The 23017-nt window shown below is 40.6% G+C and overlaps 1 protein-coding gene across 1 annotated transcript in view; it reads right to left on the bottom strand.

Annotated features, from left to right (window-relative positions):
- AR (androgen receptor) overlaps positions 1 to 20975 on the bottom strand; it is a 194250-nt gene extending 173275 nt beyond the window's left edge. The window contains exon 1 of the mRNA XM_004473284.5: positions 15487 to 20975. Within this exon, the coding sequence (XP_004473341.2) occupies positions 15487 to 17078 (1592 nt within the window). The 5' untranslated portion in view covers positions 17079 to 20975. The remainder of the gene's footprint in view (positions 1 to 15486) is intronic.
- Positions 20976 to 23017: the final 2042 nt, after the last annotated feature.

Here is a 23017-nt window from a genome sequence, read left to right as displayed (position 1 = left end):
ACATAAAGGTGCAATGGACACAACCAATCCAGTGTCCACATAGAAGAGGTGGCATTGGATTGGGAAAAGTGGACATAATGGACAAAGGGTATGGGGAAAGGCAGGAAGAGATGAGAGGTGGAGGCGTCTTCGGGACATGGAGCTGCCCTGGATGGTGCTTCAGAGGTAATCACCGGACATTGTAAATCCTCACAGGGCCTACATGATGGAATAGAGGAGAGTATGGGCCATGATGTGAACCAATGTATATGAGGTGCAGAGGTGCCCAAAGATGTACTTACCAAATCCAATGGATGTGTCATGATGATGGGAACGAGTGTTGTTGGGGGGGGGAGAGGGGGGGTGGGGGGGTGGGGTTGAATGGGACCTCACATATATATTTTTAATGTAATATTATTACAAAGTCAATAAAAAATAAAAAAATTAAAAAAATAAAATAAAATAAAAATAAAATTATTAAGGTCCCAGGAATTATGGAAACCTAAATTCTAATATTTCCAATAAAAAAGTATTTGTAGAACTAAAAAAAAAAAAAAAAAAGAAGGGCCCAAAATGTTTTCAAGGCAAACTATGTACTGTCTGAAAATATGAACATGGTTAAACTTTTTGGCCATTTTTTAGGTAACTGATGATTGAAATATCTCTGTCTAATGTGGTGTTTTTTATGAAAGACTGATCAAATAAATTTTCAAATGAACCAATGGAAACTCCCAATAGAAAATATGCACTTGCTAATCTTGGTATTTTAAAACAAAGATGAAAGGGAAGACAGGGTGGGCAGAAAAAACAGACCCCAAATATGTCTTAGAATCCCTTCTGCACCCAAAAATCAGATATCAAGTGTTTCCATCTTTACTTTCAACTCTCAGCTTATGTTACCTCCTCATCTAATTAGAGGTTGGACAGTGCTTCAGAGAGGTGGCATAATATACCAAGTTTGGAAAGTTGCTTTCTCTCATGCACTCACAATTTTCAAAAGAAATGCCAAAGGAATCACTTATTTGAATGGAAAGATTTTGCGTTCTTTAAAAGAAGGCCTAGACTTTCACAGTACCATGCTTCCATTTTCACAGTAACCAAAAAGTTATCTAGCAACCACATTCATGACTTCCTATGGGATCCTTCACAATCCATTTGGACCTAGAGGGATGGAGCTAGCATCTTGTAAGTTCAGGGTAGTCCCCCTTCTTATTTATTAGATTGGTGCAAAACTATTTGTGGTTTTGCTTTTTTGAAATTTGCCATTTGATATTGGCATACTTTCTTAAATGAATGTGGTTATGTTATACATCATTTTGGGAGGGGGTTAGCTTATATTTTTATTGTCTTTTTTAAAAAAGATAAGTAGATCACACAAAATGTTATGTGAAAAATATGAGGTTTCCATATTCCCCACTCCCCACCCCACCCCCGTTTCTCCTGCATCAACAACTTCTTTCATCAGTGTGGCACATTCATCGCATTTGATGAATACATTTTGGAGCACTGCTACACCGCATGGATTATAGTTTAAAATGTAGTTTACAGTCTCCCCCAGTCCATTAATGTTAATGGGCATTTCTTGCTTTATGTGGTTTTTTTTTTGCTAATGACTTATTATTTGCTGTTTATTTTATATTTATTTTAGACTATGGAAATGATGTTAGACAAAAAGCAAATTTAAGCAATTTTCTTATTTGAGTTCAAAATGGGTCGGAAAGCAGCAGAGACAACTCGCAACATCAATAACGCATTTGCCCCTGGCACTGCTAACAAATGTACAGTGCAGTGGTGGTTCAATAAATTTTGCAGAGGAGACAAGAGCCTTGAAGATGAGGCGTGTAGGTGCCGGCCATAGGAAGTTGATGACGACCAATTGAGAGCAATCATTAAAGCTGATCCTCTTAAACTACGTGAGAAGTTGCCGAAGAACTCAAGGTCAACTGTTTTATGGTCGTTGGGCACTTGAAGCAATTTGGAAAGGTGAAAATGCTCCGTAAGTGGGTGCTTCATGAGCTGACTGAAAATGAAAAAAATCAACTTTTCGAAGTGTTTTATCTTATTCTTCGCAACCACAATGAACTATTTCTCAATCGGACTATGACGTGTGACGAAAATGGATTTTCTACAACAACCCATGAAGATCATCTCAGTGGTTAGACCAAGGAGAAGAGACTCCAAAGTACTTCCTGAAGCAAAACTTGCACCAAAAAAAGGCCATGGTCACTGTTTGGTGGTCTGCTGCCAGTCTGATCCATTACAGCTTTCGGAATCTTGGTGAAATCATTACATCTGAGAAGCATGCTCAGCAAATTGATGCGATTCACCGAAAACTATATCGCCTGCAGTTGGCATTGTTCAACAGAAAGGGCCCAATTCTTCTCCACAACAACAACTGACTGTACTTTACACAACAAACGCTTCAAAAGCTGAAAGAAACGGACTGCAAAGTTTTGCCTCATCTGCCATATTCACCTACTCTCTCTCTCACCGACTACCACTTCATCAAGCATTTCGACAACTTTCTGCAGGGAAAACACTTCCACAACCAGAAGAATGCAGAAAATGCTTTCTAAGAGTCCATCAGATCCTGAAATAATGATTTTTATGCTACAGGAATAAGCAAACTTATTTCTTGTTGGCAAAAATGTGCTGATTGGAATGGTTCCTATTTTGATTAATGAAGATATGCTTGAGCCTAGTTAATGGTCTGAAACCACAATTCCTTTTGCACCAACCTAATACTGTAAATCCTCTATGCTGCCATATTTTTCTGATATTTTGTTTCTTTTGTTCAGTGTCTGGAATGAGATGGATTCTGCTCATTCTCCCCATTATCTGTCCAACCTTGTTGAAGGAGGAAGTCATTTAATTATATATATAAAATGTTGGGGTCAGGGACAGGGCAAGACAAAGGAGGAATGTACGGGGCAAGTCTAAGAGTAGGAAGGCAGCCAGTCATAGGATGGAAACAGATCTGGCAGTCTAGAGTCTCAATTTCAAGCTCTAATTCTGCTACCTACTATCTATGTGACTTTGGACAAGTCATTCCTTTTAAGGGACCTTAAAAGAAACTGGTCTACGTTAAGGTTAAGAACTGTTCAATGTGTGAAGTTCAGCTGCAATGTTTTTGTACTTAAAAAATTCTCTGTAATGAGTAGTGCAAATTTTTCTAAATGTAGTAGAAAAAATACAAATTAAGGAGCTGAACTGCCTTGATTCTAATATAGACTCTTCCACTTACCTTTTCTTTAACTTTCGATATGTTTCTTAATTGTTTTGTGCCTCAGTTTCCCCATCTGTAGTATGGGGATAATAACGGTACTTAACTCATGGAGTTATTGTGAGGATTATATGAATTAACACATGTAAAACACATAAAACAGTTTCTGGCATATATTCCTGTGCTCCATAAAAATCAGCTATTTTCTTTTTCTTATGTTGGCAGCTCACCTATTTCGCCAGGCAGTAAATTGCCCAGGTTTACAGCAAGCTTTGAGATCTTCAATGACCTTGGGATTTCAAGGCCCTTTTCAGGAATTTCTATAGCTCTGCTTTCTAATCCCTGTATTAAATTATCAGCAAATTCTCACCACCCTTTACTACCTCTCTACCCCCAATTTAATCCTCAGGCCAGTCAACTATTTGGTGAGGATCAGTGAACCCAGACTCCTAAAACAGGGACAGCACATAATCAGGCCACCCCAATCACCAGTCTTTTGGGATGGTAGTGGTGAATGACTATGTTACCTGAAAAACTGCTGTTATAGCAAAGTATTTAGAAACTTGCGATTAGAAAAAAACTTCCTGGGTGTACACACAAGCTCTGCTATTTCCTACCAGTATTGACCTGGAACAAGTTATTTAATCTCTCTGAGTCTACTTCCAAAGGTTGTTGTGAAAATTAAATGAGTTAATCCATATAGAGTGCAAAAACTTCCCATGCAGTAAGCATTCAATAAGTATCATCATTATTATTGCTATTATTATAATTCTCTGTTCTGAGAATGGAATCACTTTTCTAATATAAACCTTCCCAAGGATGCAACAGAGAACCAACCATCAGAACAGGCCTTGGCTGAAAAGGTGCTGGATTGATGTGTGACCTTTGCCAAGATCCACTCTATCTCTGAGCCTCAGGCACCTCATCCACAAAATAACTAGCCAGAGAAGTTGGTCTCCCAGGTTCCATGAGCTCTAACATTCCAGGATATCTGGCCATTTCTGTTCAGGTTCCCTTTAGTTTTCAGCTTTGATCATAGCTCAGGAGGCTTCAAAAGGTTGATTACTATGTGTTTCCGGAACATGGTTCAATAAAGTCACAACAAAAATATTTCCGATTTTTTGGGGTCAACATGCAAGTTATGTGATTTTCCAATTACTGAATCAATATTTAGCTCAATCACCTGGTTTAAAGTGTGAACAAGAAGATGCACTCTCTTTCCTAGTTGAGGACTTGGAATAACAGTGAGAAAAGAAGTGCCAAGTCAGAATCCAGGAGAACTGACTTAGTGCCCTAGGTCTGTTGCCAGCTTGTCATTTCACCCTGGACAAGTCCTTTCCCTTCTTTAGGCCTCTATACAAAGAGTGAGAGGAGAGGACACTAACAACCTAGGCGATCTCTCAGGTCCCTTTATTATGCATGAAGAGTAGGGAAGTTGAAGAAATTGCATGAAAACTAACTAAGAAGAAGACATCAGGATGTTCACTAGATAACTCAAACTTCACACATCCAAAACTGAACTCTTGATTTCTACCTACTCCCTTTACCCAGTCCTCCTACAATCTTCCCCATCTCAGTAAATGATGACTCCATTTTTCTAGTTGTGTAGACCAAAAATTTGGCAATCATCTATGACTCCACTCTTTTTCTCACACGCAATATCCAATATGTTAGTAAATGCAGTCAGTTCTACCTTCAAATCACATCCAGAATCCAACTGCTTCTCACCTTCTTTACTGATACCACTCTGGTCTGAGCCACCATCATCTCTCAGTTGTATTACTGCAGTAGTTTGGAGTACCTACTCCACACAAACAATAAATAAACAAATAAATGTATGTTATATAAGAGGCTTATAGAAGTTATTAAGAATAGGGATGCTTTTAAAATATAAGTCAGATTGTGTTACTTCTCCATTCAAAACCCTCCAAACTTTCCAGTAAAATTCTAAGTATTTAATTAAGAGTTTCAAGACCCCTCATTAACTCTGTCCTCATCTTCTGTCACTCCCTCATTTAATTATACTAGCCATAAGGACATCCTTTCTGTCCTTCATCACGCTAAGTGTGCTACTGCCTCAGGGCTTTTGTACCCATGGTTGCCTGTTTTTGGAACATTTTAGGTCTGGATAGCCATATGGCTCACTTTATTTCTTTAAGGTCTCTGTTCAAATATCACCTTCTCAGGAAGACCTTCTCCAACCAATAAATAAAAAAATAGTGTCCCCACCATCAATATCTAGCCCCCATGATCTGTTAAATTACTCTTCATGACATTTATCACCCTCTGGTATAGCATACATTTACTGGTTTACTTATTGTCTGCCTCCCCTCAATAAACTTCACCATCCATGAAGGCAGGGATATTTTTTTTTCCTGTCTGGCTCACTGTTGTATCACAAGTGCCTAGTACAGAACTTGGTATATAGCAGGTGTTTAATAAATATTTGTTTAATAAATGCAGCCTGTAAGGTAAGATGGCAAAGTTATTGACACATGAAACTCCCACACAACCCAATCCATCAGTCTGATGAATAAATAAGAGTTCCAAGAACTTTAATACCTTCACTTGTTTCTACTACTAATATCAGTTAATTTTCCTTTACTTCTCAGAATATTTCCTTTCCTATGTATGAGGTGAGAGAGATGTGGCATAAAAGCGGGGACACTTGATTTGGGGAAGAAAGAATGGGACTGAAGTCTCTGCCCTGCTCCTTTGAAGCTGTTTGACTTTAGGTATATCACACAACTTCTCTGAACATAGTGTTTACAATGAAAATAATAGTATTATAATAGTATGAATAGTATTATAGCACTAGGAACACTGGCTTCTTGTGTTGAAGAGAGGACGAAATGAAATAATGGAATATAAAACTGTTCTGTAAACTTTATAAAGTGTTGCTTCTGGAATATTTCCAATGTAACTGTTCTGTTCCACATTCAGAAAAAAGTATCAAGAGTCAAACACAGTTAATAAAAATGCTTTTCACTTCAGGAAAGTACATTCCAGATGAAATATTAAGTACCATGATAGCTTATTCATTGTCTGGTGCTAGATGGCTCTAGCTGAAATTATTGTACGATAGTCACCAATGGAGTCCTACCACTCCCAGAGAAATCCAGTCAAAGGACACTTGCAGTCCCCTAGCGACCAGATAGAGGGACTACACTTCCACAAGTAAGAAACTTATCAGTAGGTGGGGAAGAGGGAATAGGCAATTGCAAAAAGCTACTTCCTCTAATGCAACAAAGCCTAAAGCGCAACAGCATTGTTGAATTATGGCATGTAACTTTTTGAAATAGAAAAGATTTCCACGGGCCACTTACTCCCAGAATTATATGTCTTGTGTTTCTCGTTTTCTTCCTTTAGCCAATTCCCTGAAATCCCATTTGTATGGAACCTCAAAGCAAGCTACCCTCAACAATAGAAACCTTGAGAGTGGAAGAATCGGTCTTTATTTGACCACCACATTGGGCATATTCATTGACTCTCATGCCAAACCAAGACCCATTAATCACCCTTAGCCTTTAAAACAAGTTCTCTAGGTCTTTGTGTGCTCAACAATATGCCTTCAATTTTTAATTCATTCCTCATAATTTTTCAGACTTCTGCAAGTTAAGACACCAAAATGTGTTTCCACCGAGTATGATTATGTAGTTGAAGAAACTGAGGGAGAAAGTAGTCACTGTCCTAATAGGGTCCACACTGTGGAATATGCAGAAATATATTTCAAGCTTAGCCCCTGTTCCAGTTCACTTTTCATTGTCTTTCCAGAACTACTACCCCTTGTTATTTGAAATATATAATAGGCCCTGTGATACATTGCTTGAGTCTAGTCATGTCCCCCACCTACTTCCATAAAATATTATAGGTAGTCATAGGTAATACTGCTAACTACTTCAATTCACATTGACCCATTTCTTTTCTGAATGCCTATGTTTCAAAAGTCCATACCATACAATCCAGCATCTCATCATACTGGCATCATAGTGCTGCTGTTCTGGCTATGTTCATGGCTATGACCTCTCTGATGTAGTGACTTCAAGATTCTCCCTGAATTGTGTTCCCATTCTTTGAAACTCCATCCATCTGGGCACGTAGCAGGTGCTTAATGAAAAGGAGATGATTGATGGATTTTTTTTTAATTACCCTATTAGGGTCAACTCTAGGCCCAGTTATTAGGTCAGAGTACGACTTTATGCTGGGTGGCCTGCAGTTCACTTATCATCATAAGGGAATTAAAACCAGGACTGATAGTTAAAACCCTTAACTTAGGGTGTTAAAAAGATTAATGTCCAGCCCCTATATATGTGAATTTTATCACTGTTTCATTGTTATGGAGGGCATCTCCAAAAAGTAGCCCAAATTATATGAGGATAAATCAATCATTTCTCTGTCTAGAAAGACACAGCAAAGGGACATGTGCTCTTTATCCAAAGGACAACATATAAAAACATAAAATTATTACTCCAGTTGCTTACACAAACCTAAAATAAGTCAAATATGGCTAGTGATTTCTTGGCCTGGCTTGCATTTGCTACTTCTTCATGCTAATTTTCTGTATAGAAATGATTTTTATTCTTCATCACTCTTTCTAATAGTTCCCAAATCCAAATTCTACAAAAAGAACTATTCATAAAAGCCTTAGGCTTCTTTCTTACTATTCTCTAAGTAGCTTGAAAACTTTATAGGCACTGTCTTATTCATTTATGAAGGGGACAGTCATATCAGTTCCAATACATGGCTTAGGAAAACTGAGAATGGTATCTCTTCAAACTGGATGATATGAACTATGCTTTAACTTTCAGTACAGCAGTAGAAGCCCTCCTTAAATTCAAGAGGTATTCAAAACTCAGGTAATTCCATAAAGGTGGCAATACAAGATCAACTTCCAAAACTCTTTAGAGAAAATGAAAATCAAAACCACAACCTGAACAATCTGAAAATGAAATTAAGAAAACAATTCCATTCATAATAGCATCAAAAAGAATAAAAAACTTAGAAATAAATTAAAAAAGGAAGTGCAAAACACATACTCAGAAAACTATAAGATATTATTGAAAGAAATTAAATAAGACTTAATAAAATGAATGACATCCCATGTTCATGAATCAAAAGACTTAATATTGTTAGGATAGTAACAATCCTCAAATTGATCTACAGGTTTGAGGGATTCCCTACCAGAATCACAGCTAGTTTCTTTGTAGAAATTGATAACATGAACCTAAATTTCACATGGAAAGGCAAGAAACCCAAAATAGCCAAAATAATCTTGAAGAAAAAAAACAAAGTAGGAGTGCTCATACTTCCTTATTTCAAAACTTACTATAAAGCTACCATAATTAAAGCAGTGTGGTACTGGTATGAGGGCAGAAATGTAGATCAATGGAATATAATTGAGAGGATAGAAATTAGTCCTCACACTTATAGTCAATTGATTTTTGAGCGGGGTGACAAGAAAGTACAATGGGAAATGAATAATCGTTTCAACAAATGGTGCTGGAAAAACTGGATATATACATGCAAACAAATGAACTTGAATCCCATCCTCACACAAACACAAAAATTAACTAAAAACAGACCATAGACCAAAGAGCAAGAGGTAAAACTATAAAACTCTTAGAAGAAAGCATAGGTATAAATCTTTGTGCTCATGGATTAGGGAAATTCTTCTTAGATATGATACCAAAAGCACAAGCCAAATAATAGATAAATGGGATTCATCAAAATTAAAAACTTTTGTACTGCAATGGACATTGTCAATAAAGTGAAGAGACAAAAGAGATAATATTCACAAATCATAATCTGTTAAGAGTTTTGTGTCCAGATTATGTAAAGAATTCTTATGACTCAATAATAAAAAGGCAAATAACCTAATTAAAAATGGGCAAAGAATCTGCATAGATATTTCCCCAAAGAAGATATAGAAAAGGCCAATGAGCACATGAAAAGTTACTTAACATTATTAGTCTTTAGGGAAATGCAAATCGAAACCATTGTAAGACACTACCTTGTACTCCTAGGATAGTTGTTATGAAAAAGACAGACCTTAATAAGTGTTGACAAGGACATGGAGAAATTGGAACCCTCATACATTGCTGGTGGAATTACAAAATTATTCAACTTCTTTTGAAAACAGTTTGGTAGTTCCTCAAAGAGTTAAACTGTGTCACCAGCAATTCTACTCCTAGGTATACATGCAAGAATATTGAAAATATATGTCCACATAAAAACTTGTACTTTCATATTCATAGCAGCATTATTCACAATAGTAAAAAAGGAGAAACAGCCCAAATGTCCAACTGAATATTAAACAAATAAATAAAATGTGGTGTAGCCATAAAAATGGAATACTATCCAGCAATAAAAGAAATGAAGTACTCATGTAGCTTCAGCATGGGTGAACCTTGAACACACCATTCTGAGTGAAAGAAACTACTATCAAAGACCACATATGGGAAACGGACTTGGCCCAGTGGATAGGGCATCCATCTACCACATGGGAGGTCTGCAGTTCAAATTCCGGGCCTCCTTGACCAGTGTGGAGCTGGCCTATGCACAATGCTGATGTGCACAAGGAGTGCCCTGCCACGCAGGGGTGTCCCAGCATAGGGGAGCCCCACGCGCAAGGAGTGCACCCGGTAAGGAGAGCCGTCCAGTGCGAAAGAAAGTGCAGCCTGCCCAGGAATGGCGCCACACGGAGAGCTGACACAGCAAGATGACGCAACAACAGCAACAAAGAAACACAGATTCCCCTGCCGCTAACAACAACAGAAGCGGACAAAAAGAACACTCAGCAAATGGACACAGAGAACTTATAACTGGGGGAGGGGTTTGGGAAGGGGAGAGAAATAAATAAAATAAATGTTAAAATAGGCCAATCCATAGAGCTAGTAATCCTCTGTGTTTAAGGTTGGAGGAGGAAGGGGATTAGGAGACCATTAAGGTGTGTGAGATTTCTTTGTTGGGGTGAGGAAAATGTTCTAAAATTGATTATGGTGATGGTTACACAGCTCTGAATATACTAAAAATAATCACTGGTTTTAAATGGGTGAAATAAATGGACTTAAATTGGGTTTTAAATGGGTGAAGTGTATGGATTTTGAACTACATCTTAAAAAACGCTGTTATTAAAAAAAAAACACCTCAGTTACTGTATGATCTAGACTGGCAGCATAGCAAATGACCAGAGCTTTAGGGATATAGCCTTATCTAGAGCTAATCACAACAGAAATTGGTATGAGAAGGAAGGGCAGACATCACCTTTGAGTGTGCAAGCAATTTTGAATAACTCATGTCCTTTATCTCTAAGCTGCAGCTACTGAGAGTAGGTCTTACTGATTAACAATCTAAAAACATTACATTTTAGGTGGAAAGCTTTGAGAAGAAAAGTTGGGAAGTGCTGTTCTAGGGAGATTTCCCCACATGGGTAACACATGTTACAGAAAATGCAACCATTTCTACTCCCTCAACTAACAAAGCAGTGAACATTATGCACCCTTCAGGTCTCTTCAAACTCACATAAGTGCTAGCGAATAAACTGTAAGATACTGGGTCTTTTCTTTGTAAAAGTTACACTATAAATATAAAACTTTATAATCACATAATGAAGGTGAACAAGTGTCAGTAACTGTACACAACTTTTGATAAACAAAGTAAGTCAGCTCTGTGTTTGGGATGAGAATAAATTACTCTGAATTCAATATCCCAGAACTCGATGGAATGCTGGCCAGGAAAGTCAAATAGATTATTTTCTTTAATATATTTCTTGTTTTTAAATGATTACATTACACGTTGTACCAGCAGATTAGCCCAGCTGGACGCATCTATTGAGGGCGCTCACATGCAGATTTGGTACTGCTTGTGATAACACTGCTGAGGCCTGACCCAGACAGACAAACAGACATGTCTCAGACAGAAGAAGATTCAGTTATTCTCAGGCTCTGAGAGAGAATTGACAAAATGACCAGTAGACTGAGAGAGACAGATGTCAAGAGAGGGACAGAGGCAGCAATGGGCAAAATTACTCTATTAAATAGTCAAGTCCTCAAATTATCTAGTTTAATTCCCTCAGCAAATGTTGCCTCAAGGGGAAAAAAATCTAACCAAGCTAATCATTTTGCAATCCCCTCAAGTCATCCAGTCTTAAAAGAGAGGTTCTGGAGTTATCTGATTTGTTACTCTTCAACTGAAAAAAATTCTTTAGGAGCTTGCCACAGATGTAATGAGAAAAGTATGTAGAGAAGTAGAATGAAGAGTCTATATTTCAATGTCGAAAGTATAAATGGAGTGGAATTAAAAAAATCATCAGGACAGGCAGCACTTGAGGAAGCTGCAAGCAAAGAGAAAATGGTGAAGGCAGGGGGTGGAAAGAGGTTTCCTTTTCCCCTCTCTGACCAACCTCACAAAATTTGATATTATATTTGCTTTTCATTTTACAGAATCATGATTTAAAGTTTAACTATAAAATGACCCCTTGCTTTGCCACACCCAGCCAGCATTCTGCTCCTTGCTTGAGCAACGTTCCAAATGAAACTGGTCATGACATCACCATAAAATAAATAAATAAATAAACTTGCCCTTGTCCCTAACTCCAACTCACCTAATCCCACCAAAAGCAGACACAGCATATGTAAGAGCCAAGAGACCAAAGAAACATTTGTTTTATATGTACAGCTGAGAAAATTACTATAGGGAGGAAAGTCACTTAAAAAAGAAAATTAAATGCATCAGCAAATTCAAAGTTCGTGGTTCAAAGAATGGAAGTCTGATGACATAAAATTTGCACTGGTAAGAAAGGAGCCGAAAGTGACCCTGCAATTAGGCTTCAATAGTCTTCAAAATGATCTCTCACCACCTTTAACCTTCGGCCAAGCTAAGAGAGAGATTCTATGGAAAAGAAAGAAGGGTCTTAGAGCTCTACATTCTGCAGATACTTCCAAATGGGCTACAACCCAGTGTGACCATTTGGTCTTTGGGATCTGATTACTGGGACCCAGATGGAACTCATCAGCTATTTGCTGACCAAGAAAATAGGATGCTTCTCGTCAAAGTACTGACCCTCAAGGCCTACGGACAGAAAGCCTCAGCCTGTCTTGGTTCCAACGCAAAATTCTGCTTTACAATACAGACAAACTGCACCTTATAAGACATGTGTAAAAAGCAGCTCAATAACTGGGGAAGGAGAGGAGACAAAAAGGAATCAATAAATGCCTCCTTTTGAAATAACTAATAGAGAAAGGCAGGATTTGCATATCTCAAAGCACTACTAAAATAAATAATCACCCATTTGGGAGACCATAACAAACTACCATGAGAAATATTAAAATGTGCTTTTTTGTATATGTATAATTTTTCTAAGCCCCAATTCTAATTCCTGTACAGGTTGTCCTGGGCCACAATTCATAAAAATAAATCTTTCCTATACTATTGGGCTGCTTGCCGGGATATAAGAGTCTCTACTTCGGTCACGTAAGCCAGTCGTCAATTAATAAAGTTGCAGTCCTATCTGATCTCTGAGAGAAGAGTACTCCATAAAATATTATTACAGTTGCAGAAAAAGCCCCACTACTTCCCATTTTTCATTTTGTACAAATCACACTAGAAGAATCACCTTCAGCCTCTCTCCTCTCGGCAGAAACATTGTATATATAAAAGAACATAGAGTTGTTCTAGAGGTTTCTAAAATTAACCAACCCCAACATAAACTAATGTACATAAACACACAATTGGAAAAGGGGTTTCAACAGGTTATTGGAAGCCTCCAAAATTTTAATATTTTTAACACAAAGTTGGCATGCAATACAGAGAGGGAGGAAATTCTGGATTTGTATAAAAAATCATTTGCATTTTACCAAATAATGTCTCTACGAAGTCAGGGAAAGAAAGAGAAAGTAAGAAAATATGTCAACTTTTAAATTGGGATTAGTTGCATTCTGATGAAATTGATTAATTTTTAATAAATAAATTAACTCAAGGGTTTTCCATATCCTAGAAATGGAAATTCTTTGTAAACCCATGAAATAGGAACACCAGTTTCTCCTTTTTACTAAACTCCACATAACCAGAACAGAAATCACAAGCCAGGAAAGATTAAATAATTGTACTTTCTTTGGATCCTACTAAATTCTCACTAGTTGAGGCCACTAATTTAAGCAAGGTACCAAGAATGCATCCAGGTATGTTGGTCTTTCTAATAGAGAAGTTTTTCCATTAACACCTGATATAAAATCATCTACCTTACCGCACACCTAATGAAAACAGCTTTGTGTTCTCTACAGCTATTCCCTGAAAAATTTAGGTTCAATCTTCCAGGACCCACACATAACTAATATGTGTAAAAATTCATTTCCCTATTAACTGAAAACAAAAATTTGCGGGGGGGGGGCGGATATACAAGAGAAGGAAGGTTCAGTAACTCAGTTTAGCGTCATGCTAGCTCAAGAAGAACCTCAGAAATTTTTTTCCCTAGAAAAGTTCATACTAGAAGAGGGCTCCACTGACTAGTGACAGCCCTAGAAAAAAAAATTAACCCTAATAAGTAAATCTGTTCTCATAAAATGAAGAAGATATTTTATCCCACAGAAAAACCCCATCACAAAAATAAGCACTCCAATTTAATTGGAAAAGATTTTGATGATAGCAAAAGATCCTCTGAAAATCCTGTAATTCAAACCTTAAAAATATAACAGGATATAAAGCCTGGTAAGAAACCGTTTCTTCAATGCCCAGAAGATAGTATTTTATGAAATCCTATCCCCCTCCTCTTCCTCTTTTCTGACACGGTGCGATCAACATTTCAAGAAGGGAGCTTCAATGAAAAGAGGCAAATTACTGAATTTAAGTCACCTAACAAAGATGCTGAGAACACCAAAGAAATTTTGGAAAAGTCACAGGTAAAGGAAAACAGTTATGGAAATAGAACAAGACAAATCCAACTTTTAGCTTTTAACACACCTGAAGAATTAGGTCCCTAGTCAATATTCCTTCCATCGAAGAGATAAACTAGTATCTTAATTTACTGGTTGAAAAATCTTCGATGCAGTCTCCAAGAGGCCCACTAACTGCAGTGAGGAATAATTTTTACAAACAAGATAAAAAATTGCCCACCACTTTTCTCATGTCCTGATTAAAACTCTGCCACAAGATTATGGCTCTTAGGTCATTAAGAGTTCTTACTTTGTTAAAGCTAAGAGCTCAGGTTTTAAAATGCAGGCATGTCCTTAAAATGAAAGAATATATTGAAGGGTCTCATTTCTCCCTCCCCAAAGCAGATTTCTAAGCACATTGAAATAGTAGAAAACCCTTAAAAAAATTTTCCCTAATACTTTCTCTGACAGGTCAGACTCAAGCTTCGTTAAATTGTTCATTAAAAGGGAATTCTACTCGTTATAGATTTGATGTAAATCTGAGGTAGCAGGCTATTGATCTGCTATAATCCACATCAAAAATAAACACTTTACAAGAGCAAACTGACCAAACAACTATTTCCAACAGAGTCACCAGCGTTGAGAAATCTGTGAGTGCAAATCCTGTCCAGTGTTTACCAAGGAAGCTGTCCCTTGGTTTTTGCCTACCTTTGCCTGCTCTAAATGTTCCTGGCTGGACTCTCTCCACTGACCTCCAAACCTAGGGCAAATCCCCAGTTGCTGCCAGGGAAGGGAGTTCACTCCTTCACACAGCTGCCCAGAAGACCCCAAGACCAGTTTCTTTGCCTAATCCAGCACTCCAGTTTATCTTTTTTGAGCAGGGCTGATTTGGGCCAGTCTTTTGCCTCTACCCTGAGGAGCTAGGCCACAGCCTGTAGTACAATCCCTAACCAACCCTAAGAAGAGAAACTGCCCATATTTCTTGTCCAGGTTCTTGGATTTGGGAGAGGGAAGGAGGAAAATGAGGGAATAGTTTAAGGGTTTTATCTCTGAGGGTGCTAGCGCAGTAGAATTTAAGTTTGAAGCCCTGAGAATATGGAGTTCCACAAGGCAGAGAGGATTTTAGGTGGCTGGGGGAGTTGTCTAGGAATCAGTAACGGTGCTCACCACACCCAAGGTGTACATCAGGGATTCCGACAAAACAGTAGGGATTTAGAGAGCAAGATCCAAACTTTGGCAAGCAGGGAGCCCCCAGAAGGGTTCCAGGTTTAGGGTGGTCCTTCCGGTGGAACCCAAGGAAGGTCTCCCAGGGGCAGTCTGCGTATTCAGGTGGGAAAGAGAAGACAGATATACCAGACCCCAGTTGGACTCTGCACCCTGAGCTTAAATGCCACATTTCTGGGAGGAGGAACTTACCGCATATCCCCATAAGGTCCGGAGTAGCTCTCCATCCAGGGGCCCATCTCGCTTTTGACACAACTGGGGTTGGGGTAGGGCACTCTGCTCACCACGCCGCCGGGGTACCACACATCAGGTGGGTGGAAGTCTCCTTCTTGGCCTGCCAGCCCCTGAGTTGGCCGAGTGTAACCATAAGGAGCTACACCTCCTGCCTCACTGCCTGTGCTGCCACCATTGCCACCGCCACAAGGTCCATACAGCTGGCTTTCTTCGGCTGTAAAAAGAGTGTGCCAGGAAGAGGAGGCGGCGGCCGAGGGTGAGCCGGAGCCCGTTCCCGCTGCACCTCCTCCGTGCAGGCTCGCCAGATCCCCATAGCGGCATTGTGTTGCCGCTGCTGCCCAGGCACTGCCATAGTCCAAAGAGTTCTCCAGCTTGATGCGGGCATGGGGATGGGGAGGCGGTGGGTGGGGAGGAGGCCCAGCCAGGGCCAGTGGAAAGTTGTAGTATTCGCGACTCTGGTATGCTGCTGCCTCGTCCAGTGCTCCAGACTTATAGAGAGAAAGGGTGGACGGCAGCTCAAGTGTCCCGGAGCCCCCAGCTTCGCCGCTGCCTGAGCAGCCCAGGCTCTCGCCGTCCAGCCCTTTGGTGTAGCCTCCCTTGAAAGGGGAATACTCTGTAGACTCTTCAGTGCCCTTGCCTGGGCCTTCATCCAGCAAAGAACTTTTGCATTCAGCCAGAGAGGCGCAAGGAGTGGTACGCACAGCGGATGGGCCTCCCAGGAGCTGGGCATACATGCAATCCCCCCGAAGCTGTTCTCCAGGACTCAGATGCTCCAATGCCTCCACACCCAAGCCCATGGACACTGACACTGCCTTACACAACTCCTTGGCACTGTCTGAGATGGTAGAAGTACCTCCTAGGTAACTGTCCTTGGAGGAAATGGGCGCCCCAGCGGCCTCCCTTGCTCTCCCACTGCTGCTGTTGCTGCTACCTTCGGATATCTCCTCCTCTTCCTCCTGCTGCTGCTGCTGCTGCTGCTGCTGCTGCTGCTGCTGCTGCTGCTGTTGCTGCTGCTGCTGCTGCTGCTGCTGCTGCTGCTGTTGCTGCTGAAGGAGTTGCATGGTGCCAGCCTCGCTCAGGATGTCTTTAAGGTCGGTGGAGCAGCTGCTTAAACCAGGGAAAGTGGGGCCCAGCAGGGACAATGTGGATGGAGCAGCTGAGTCATCCTCGTCCGGAGGTGCTGGAGGCTGCTGCTGCAGCCCCTTGCTGGCGTTCGCAGTCGCTCCAGGCTCTGGGACGCAGCCGCTCTCAGGGTGGCCCTCTGGGGCTGACTGCTGTTGTGAAGGCTGCTGCTCCTCGTCCAGGGCCAGGTAGCCTGTTTGGGCTTGGGGAGAGCCATCCTGACCTTGCTGCTGGCGAGGGCTGGTCTGCTGCTGCTGCTGTTGCAAACGGGCGCCGGGAGGTGCTGGGCTCGCGGCCTCAGGGTGCTGGGGACCCGGGCTCTGGATCACTTCACGCACGCTCTGAAAGAGGTTCTGGAAAGCTCCTCGATAGGTCTTTGACGGCGGTGGCCGGGGGTAGACCCTCCCCAGCCCTAATTGCACTTCCATTCTTGAGCCTGGCTGAATCTACCACCTAATTACCTTACCCTGCTTTTCCTTCTCTTAGAAGAGTTCAACAGGCTGCGATGCGGTAGCTGCTGCAGTTAGATGCCCACCTGCAGGAAGCTCCTTGGAAGGAAACTTGCAGGCGCAACAACGCAAAAGCGTTCTTACAGCCTCAAAGTCTCCAGCAAATGAAAATACGCTCTGAACGCGATCTGCCCTGCTAGGCTACCAGTCTCTCCCTGAATACTTGGAAGGTAGATTCACAAGATGCTCAAATCTTGAAGAAGTGAGGGGGAAATGCGATGGGGACTCTTCCCCTTAGAAGGTCAGTTTCCACTGAAGCAGGTGCAAATAAGAGCCTGTTTTTATTGTTTGCTACTGAAGCACTGATTGCCTTTTCATCTTTTGATCTCTGTCTCTGCGATCTGGGGTGAAGAGGCAGCTGGAGGAAGATAAGGAGTGGAGAGAACCAGGAGGCCTGCCCCCAGTGTTGCCTAATCAGCCAGGTCCCGGCTGCGGTGCTGAAGCCGCTCCCCGGTCGCCGAACTCTCTGAGCTGTCTTTGCAACGTACAACTAGCCCGCCAGCTCGCAGCCAAAGGGAGTTACCTCTCTGCAAACTCCGGCTGGCGGCGCTGGGTCGGAGGAGGGGGGGGGCGGAGAGGCACGGGCAGACGCCGCTGCGGGAGAGAAGACCCTGGGGAAGGGGGCGGGGTGGAAGAGCTGGAGGACAAAGGCAACCGTCAATCCTACCCTTCACTTTCTTCGCTTCGTCTGAGTCTCTAGCAGCTTTTTAAAACTTCACCGTAGAGGAAAGGGCAGCTCCGGGGCGGCGGCGCCGCCGCGCTGCCACAGGCGTCCGCTGCCGCTGGTGCCTGGCTGGGGTTGGCCAGGTTCGTCCCTTAGGCTCTTGCCTGGCACCGGGTCGGCTAGCTCCGTAGGCTTCTCTCCGTCGCTTCTTCCGCCTTCAAGCTCTCTCCGGACCCTCTGCCTGCCTCTCTGGGAAAGCCGGCTCCCCGGGTTCTCGGAGGGGGCGCTGGGAGGTGGAGAGCAAATGCAACAGTTTGCGAGTCGGGTCCCGCCCCCGCCGGGCCGGCCTTCCAGCCTTCCCACCTCTTTTCTCCCTCCCCTTTCTCTTTCTCCCCTCCCCTCACCGCGAACAAACGCTGGGTGGCTTTGGAGAAAAAAGTGCTGGCGCTATGTAAGGACAAGAGAGGCTCCCTCTAGCCCTGGAGGACCCCTGCTCCCTGAATATCTGCTCTCCTAGACCAGAGTTAAGGCGTCAGAGCTGAAGCTCCAACCCTGAGCTTTATTTGAGTACCGTGCCTCCTGAGAGTCCAGATTTAGTTCGGAAGCTCAATCTCAGAAAGGACTCTAAGAGAGGGGAGAAGGGAGGGAGGGAGGGAGGTGGGAGGGAGTTAGGGAGTTGGGGAAGAGAGTTAGAGCACCTGCTGCTAAGGACTGTGGGGAGTTCTATTCCTGGCTGACAGGGGCACCCAGTTGGGAGGATCTCCTATAAATGGAGGAACAAGCTGTGGTTAAGCCAGCCTGTACTTGCTAAAACCTTAGAGATTCTTCCATAAGGGTAGATTGGGCCTTAAGGCAGGAAGCCCCTTGCTCTGGAAATGCCCCCGGAGGAACCAGGCTTCAACTCTTCCCTCTTCTATTCTTATGTGGAATTACCTCCAACCATGTACTTCTTACCTATCCAGATGTGCAAAGGAAAAACCATCCAGACAATCAAATACCAGAAACACTTGCCATGTACACACAGACCCTCAATTTTGTCCTAGGCTCTGCAAGACCTTGGCTTTCCAATCTGGCATTGATATTTTAAGCTTGGGAAATGCAATTATTAAGGAATGGAGCCAACCAACATATTGCTACTTTTCCTTTTGCTGAACAGCCAGGAGTGGAAGGTGATGTAGGATACTACAACTATTCCTTTGTGGAGGAAGTTCCATAGCCCTTTGTGAAAAATTGGAAGGCAGATAGTAATGGAAGTATAGAGGAAATGGTAGGATGCCAGGAGTAGATTTATTAAGAATGACCCTTCCCTTTACGTTAGTGGGGTCCTGGGGTTTCTTAACTTTTTAACTCAGACCTCTGGATCTGACCAGAGTCTGTCTGTCCCAGAAGGACATGTGAACATTTTTGCCTTCGCCTCTTCTGATTTTGTAAGCTTCTACAGAAGAACGCATGGTTGTGTTATTATCTTTTGCCCAGCAGAGCATCATGGACTTTTATTTACCCTGACCAAAGGAGGTAATTCAATCTTATACTTAGGGAAGAATGGGCAGGATCAGCTTTATTTAGCAGCTGGAGAAACTGAAGCAAGGACATAATTTGAGTTCTATGTTCCATATTAGTAAAATCTAAACTGATCTTCCATTCCATTGCTCTTTAGCTAGATGCATCAAAGTTATGGGCCCTTGGGAAAAGGGCCATAAATGATTGAGGAGCCCTCTATGCTGGCTTAACTTCTTTGGAGGTAAAAATTTATCCCTTGGAAATTCGATGGCTACAGCTCTGCCTGAACATACCTCAACCATAGCACCTTTGTTGGTGAGGTCTCTCGCAATTCACCCAGTTGGGAGGATCTCTTACAGATGGAGGAACAAGCTATGGTTAAGCCAGCCTATACTTGCTGAAACCCTAGAGATTCTTCCATAAGGGTAGATTGGGCCTGATTAATAGGTATGTCAATTAAATGTAATATAGCAAATTCTTGATTACTTATTATAACGGGAACTTGAGATATGTCATTGAAATGTACAGATACTTTGAAAACCTAATTCAAATAGTCAATCACAACTCCAATCTCACAAACCTTTAAACTACAGTCACCCAAAGGGAAGTGAGTTGGCTCGCAGGATGGTAGGATAAAATGAACACAAGTGAACAGTTTGTCCAAAGAATGATAATGAATCCATTTCTCTCCCTCAGCCTTAGTTACTTGCTCTGTGAAGGAGGAAGTAGAGATGATTGTTAAGGTCCTTTTCAACACAGATAATTTAGGGGGCTGTAATTGACTTAAGTTGTCTTCTTATTTACACTCAGTAGGGGGCAAAGTATGAAGGGAGGCACTAAGGACTGTGAAGTGGCCAATGGGCAGGGGTGAGAGGGGAAGTTAGAAGCAAGGAAACTTGAAAAATTAAGGCAAGAAATACTCCGAAGCTACCCTTTGAGTAAATGTCAGCCTGATGACATTCAAACCCAGGTCTGAAAAATTCTAAAGTTCATATTAGTTCCATAACACCAAAATTGTCTTCACAGTTTCCTCATCAGAAATTTGTGGCCATTAATACTTATGCTTATAAGGCTGACGTGACAATTAAAAGAGAGCATGTGTGCAGAAAAACTTTTTAAACAAGAAAGAATTCTATAAATATGAAAGTTCACTTTGCTATTTTTTTTGTTTTAAAAAGTGATTCCATCAACAACTACATCTTTATCAAGAAAGGATTAACTGGTATTCTACTATAGAATTATTGTGACTCTAGCAATGGAAGAAATTATATCAGGGATGTGGAGACAGTGACCACGGGAATAGTTGAAGGCAGGGAGAGGGAAAAAGAGGTGTGATACAGGGGCATTTTGGGACTTAGGGTTGTCCTGAATGATATTGCAGGGACAGATGCAGGATATTATATATCCTGTCATAACCCACTGAATGGACTGGGAGAAAGTGCAAACTAAAATGTAAACTATAATCCATGCTGTGTAGCAGTGCTCCAAAATATATTCATTAAAATGCAATGAATGTTGTTGATGTGGGAGGAGTGGGGGTATTGGGAGTGGAATATATAGGAACCTCTTATATTTTTAATGTAACATTTTGTGTTATCTATGTATCTTTTAAATATGATAATAAAAAATAAATATCAACAACAGCAACAAAAAAGAAAGGTAAACTATTGAGAGAATATTAGGGGAATAAACTTTATTTGATCTCTGCATTCCCCCTCTCAAATCCCATTTTACCTCTCAATCAAGAGATACTATTGATTGTACTCAACTGGTGCAGAATTTTATTTTGGAGGGTGATGGTGAAGTTTTGGTAATGGATGGTGGTGATGATAGCACAACATTGCAAACGTAATTAGGAGCACTGAATTATATATTTGAATGTAGTTAAAAAGGCAAATTTTAGGTTGTATATATGTTACTAGAATAAAAATTTTAAAAACAACTTAGGATTGTACAACACAAACAGTGGACTCTAATGTAAACTAATGACTATTGATAATAGTACAATTATAATAATAGTCTTTCATCAATTCTAACAAAAGTACCACACTAATGCAAGGTGTTAATAATAGTGGGGGATATATAGGAACTCTGTATTTGCTATAAGGTTTTCCTATAAACCTATAAATTTTCCAATAAGAAAATTATATTTAAAAAGACACTTTTGAAAAACATAAAACTCAGTGTTTGTACCAGCTTTCTTCAACTTTTTTTGCCCCAATTTTTTTTTAGCAATTCAAGTAAATAACAAGTAGTGTCCTCTCAGGATTGTCAAGTTGGGGATGACTTTCTGCTATGGGTTTCCTCAGCAGTAACAAGGAGCCTTTGTGAGTGCAACTTTCCCTAGCTCTTTTCTCAAGAAAACCAGAATAAGCTGTCTTTTAGAAAATGGTGGACTTTCTTAAAATCCTGTGGGTTCTTTTTCCTAAATATCTCACAAGTCTGCCCACTTCGCTTCATCTCTGTTGTTGTCAACTTAGTTGAAGGCACCATCCTTTCCTACCTGGATCCTTCCGTTCTTACTCTCTATAGTCAATTCTTCATTGAACAACCACAGGGATTTTTTTCCAACAAACTTATTAAGGTATAATGGGCATATAATAGCCTGTATATATTAAAAAAGTACCAATTGACAAGGTTTCAAATTTGCATATACTCATTAAACCATCACCCAATCAAGATCAGGAATATATCCATCAACCCCCAAAAGTTTCTTTGTGCCCCTTTGTATTTTCTCCCTCTACCCCTCTCCATTCTGACCCCACCCTCAGGCAACCACTGATCTGCTTTCTGTCACTATAATTTGTTTTCTTTTTCTAGAATTTTAAAACAATGGAATCATATAGTATTTATGAGGATACTTTTTCATCAATTGCCTCGATATGCATCCAAGTTGTTAGGTGTATCAATAGTTCATTCTTTAATGGAAAATCCTATTTCATTGTATGGATATACCACAATTTTGCTTCTTGATGGACATTTTGGTTCTTTCAAGTTTTGTTCTATTATTAGGACTGCTGCTATAAACATTCGTACACAAGCAGTTGAATGGATATATGCCTCCATTTTTCTTGAATAAATGCTTAGTAGTGGAATGAGTGGGGCATAAGGTAAGTGTATTTATCTTTTTAAGAACCTTCCAAACAGTCTTCTAAAGTGGTTATGCTATTTTACATTCCCTCTAGCAAATGAGAATTCGTTTCCTCACATTCTCGCCAATAATTGTTATGATCAAAAAAATTTTTAATGGGGAATTATTTCTTTTATTTTTATTGTCTTTTTAAAAAAGATACATAGATCACACAAAATGCTAAAAAATATAAGAGGTTCCCTATATCCCACTCCCCACCCCACCCCCTCACTCCTCCCACATCAGGAAACTCTTTCATCAGTGTGGCACATTCATTGCATTTGATGAACACATTTTGGAATACTGCTACACTGCACGGATTAATCTTTTTAAATTTTAAACATTCTAATTAGATGTGTAGTGGTATCTCATTTAATTTTCATTTCTGTAATACATAATGATAAAATTTTTTCATGTGTTTATTTGCCATTTGTATATGTTCTTTGATAAAGTATCTGCTCACACATTGCACTCATTTTAAAAATTGTGCTGTTTGTTTTTTAATGGAGTTTTGAGAGTTATTTATATATTCTAGATATTACTTCCTTATGAGAAATATGATTT

The sequence above is a fragment of the Dasypus novemcinctus genome, chromosome X (assembly GCF_030445035.2).
Source record: "Dasypus novemcinctus isolate mDasNov1 chromosome X, mDasNov1.1.hap2, whole genome shotgun sequence".
Lineage (NCBI taxonomy): Eukaryota > Metazoa > Chordata > Mammalia > Cingulata > Dasypodidae > Dasypus > Dasypus novemcinctus.
Note: the sequence above shows the minus strand (reverse complement) of the source record. Positions and strands in the feature narration are given on the sequence as shown.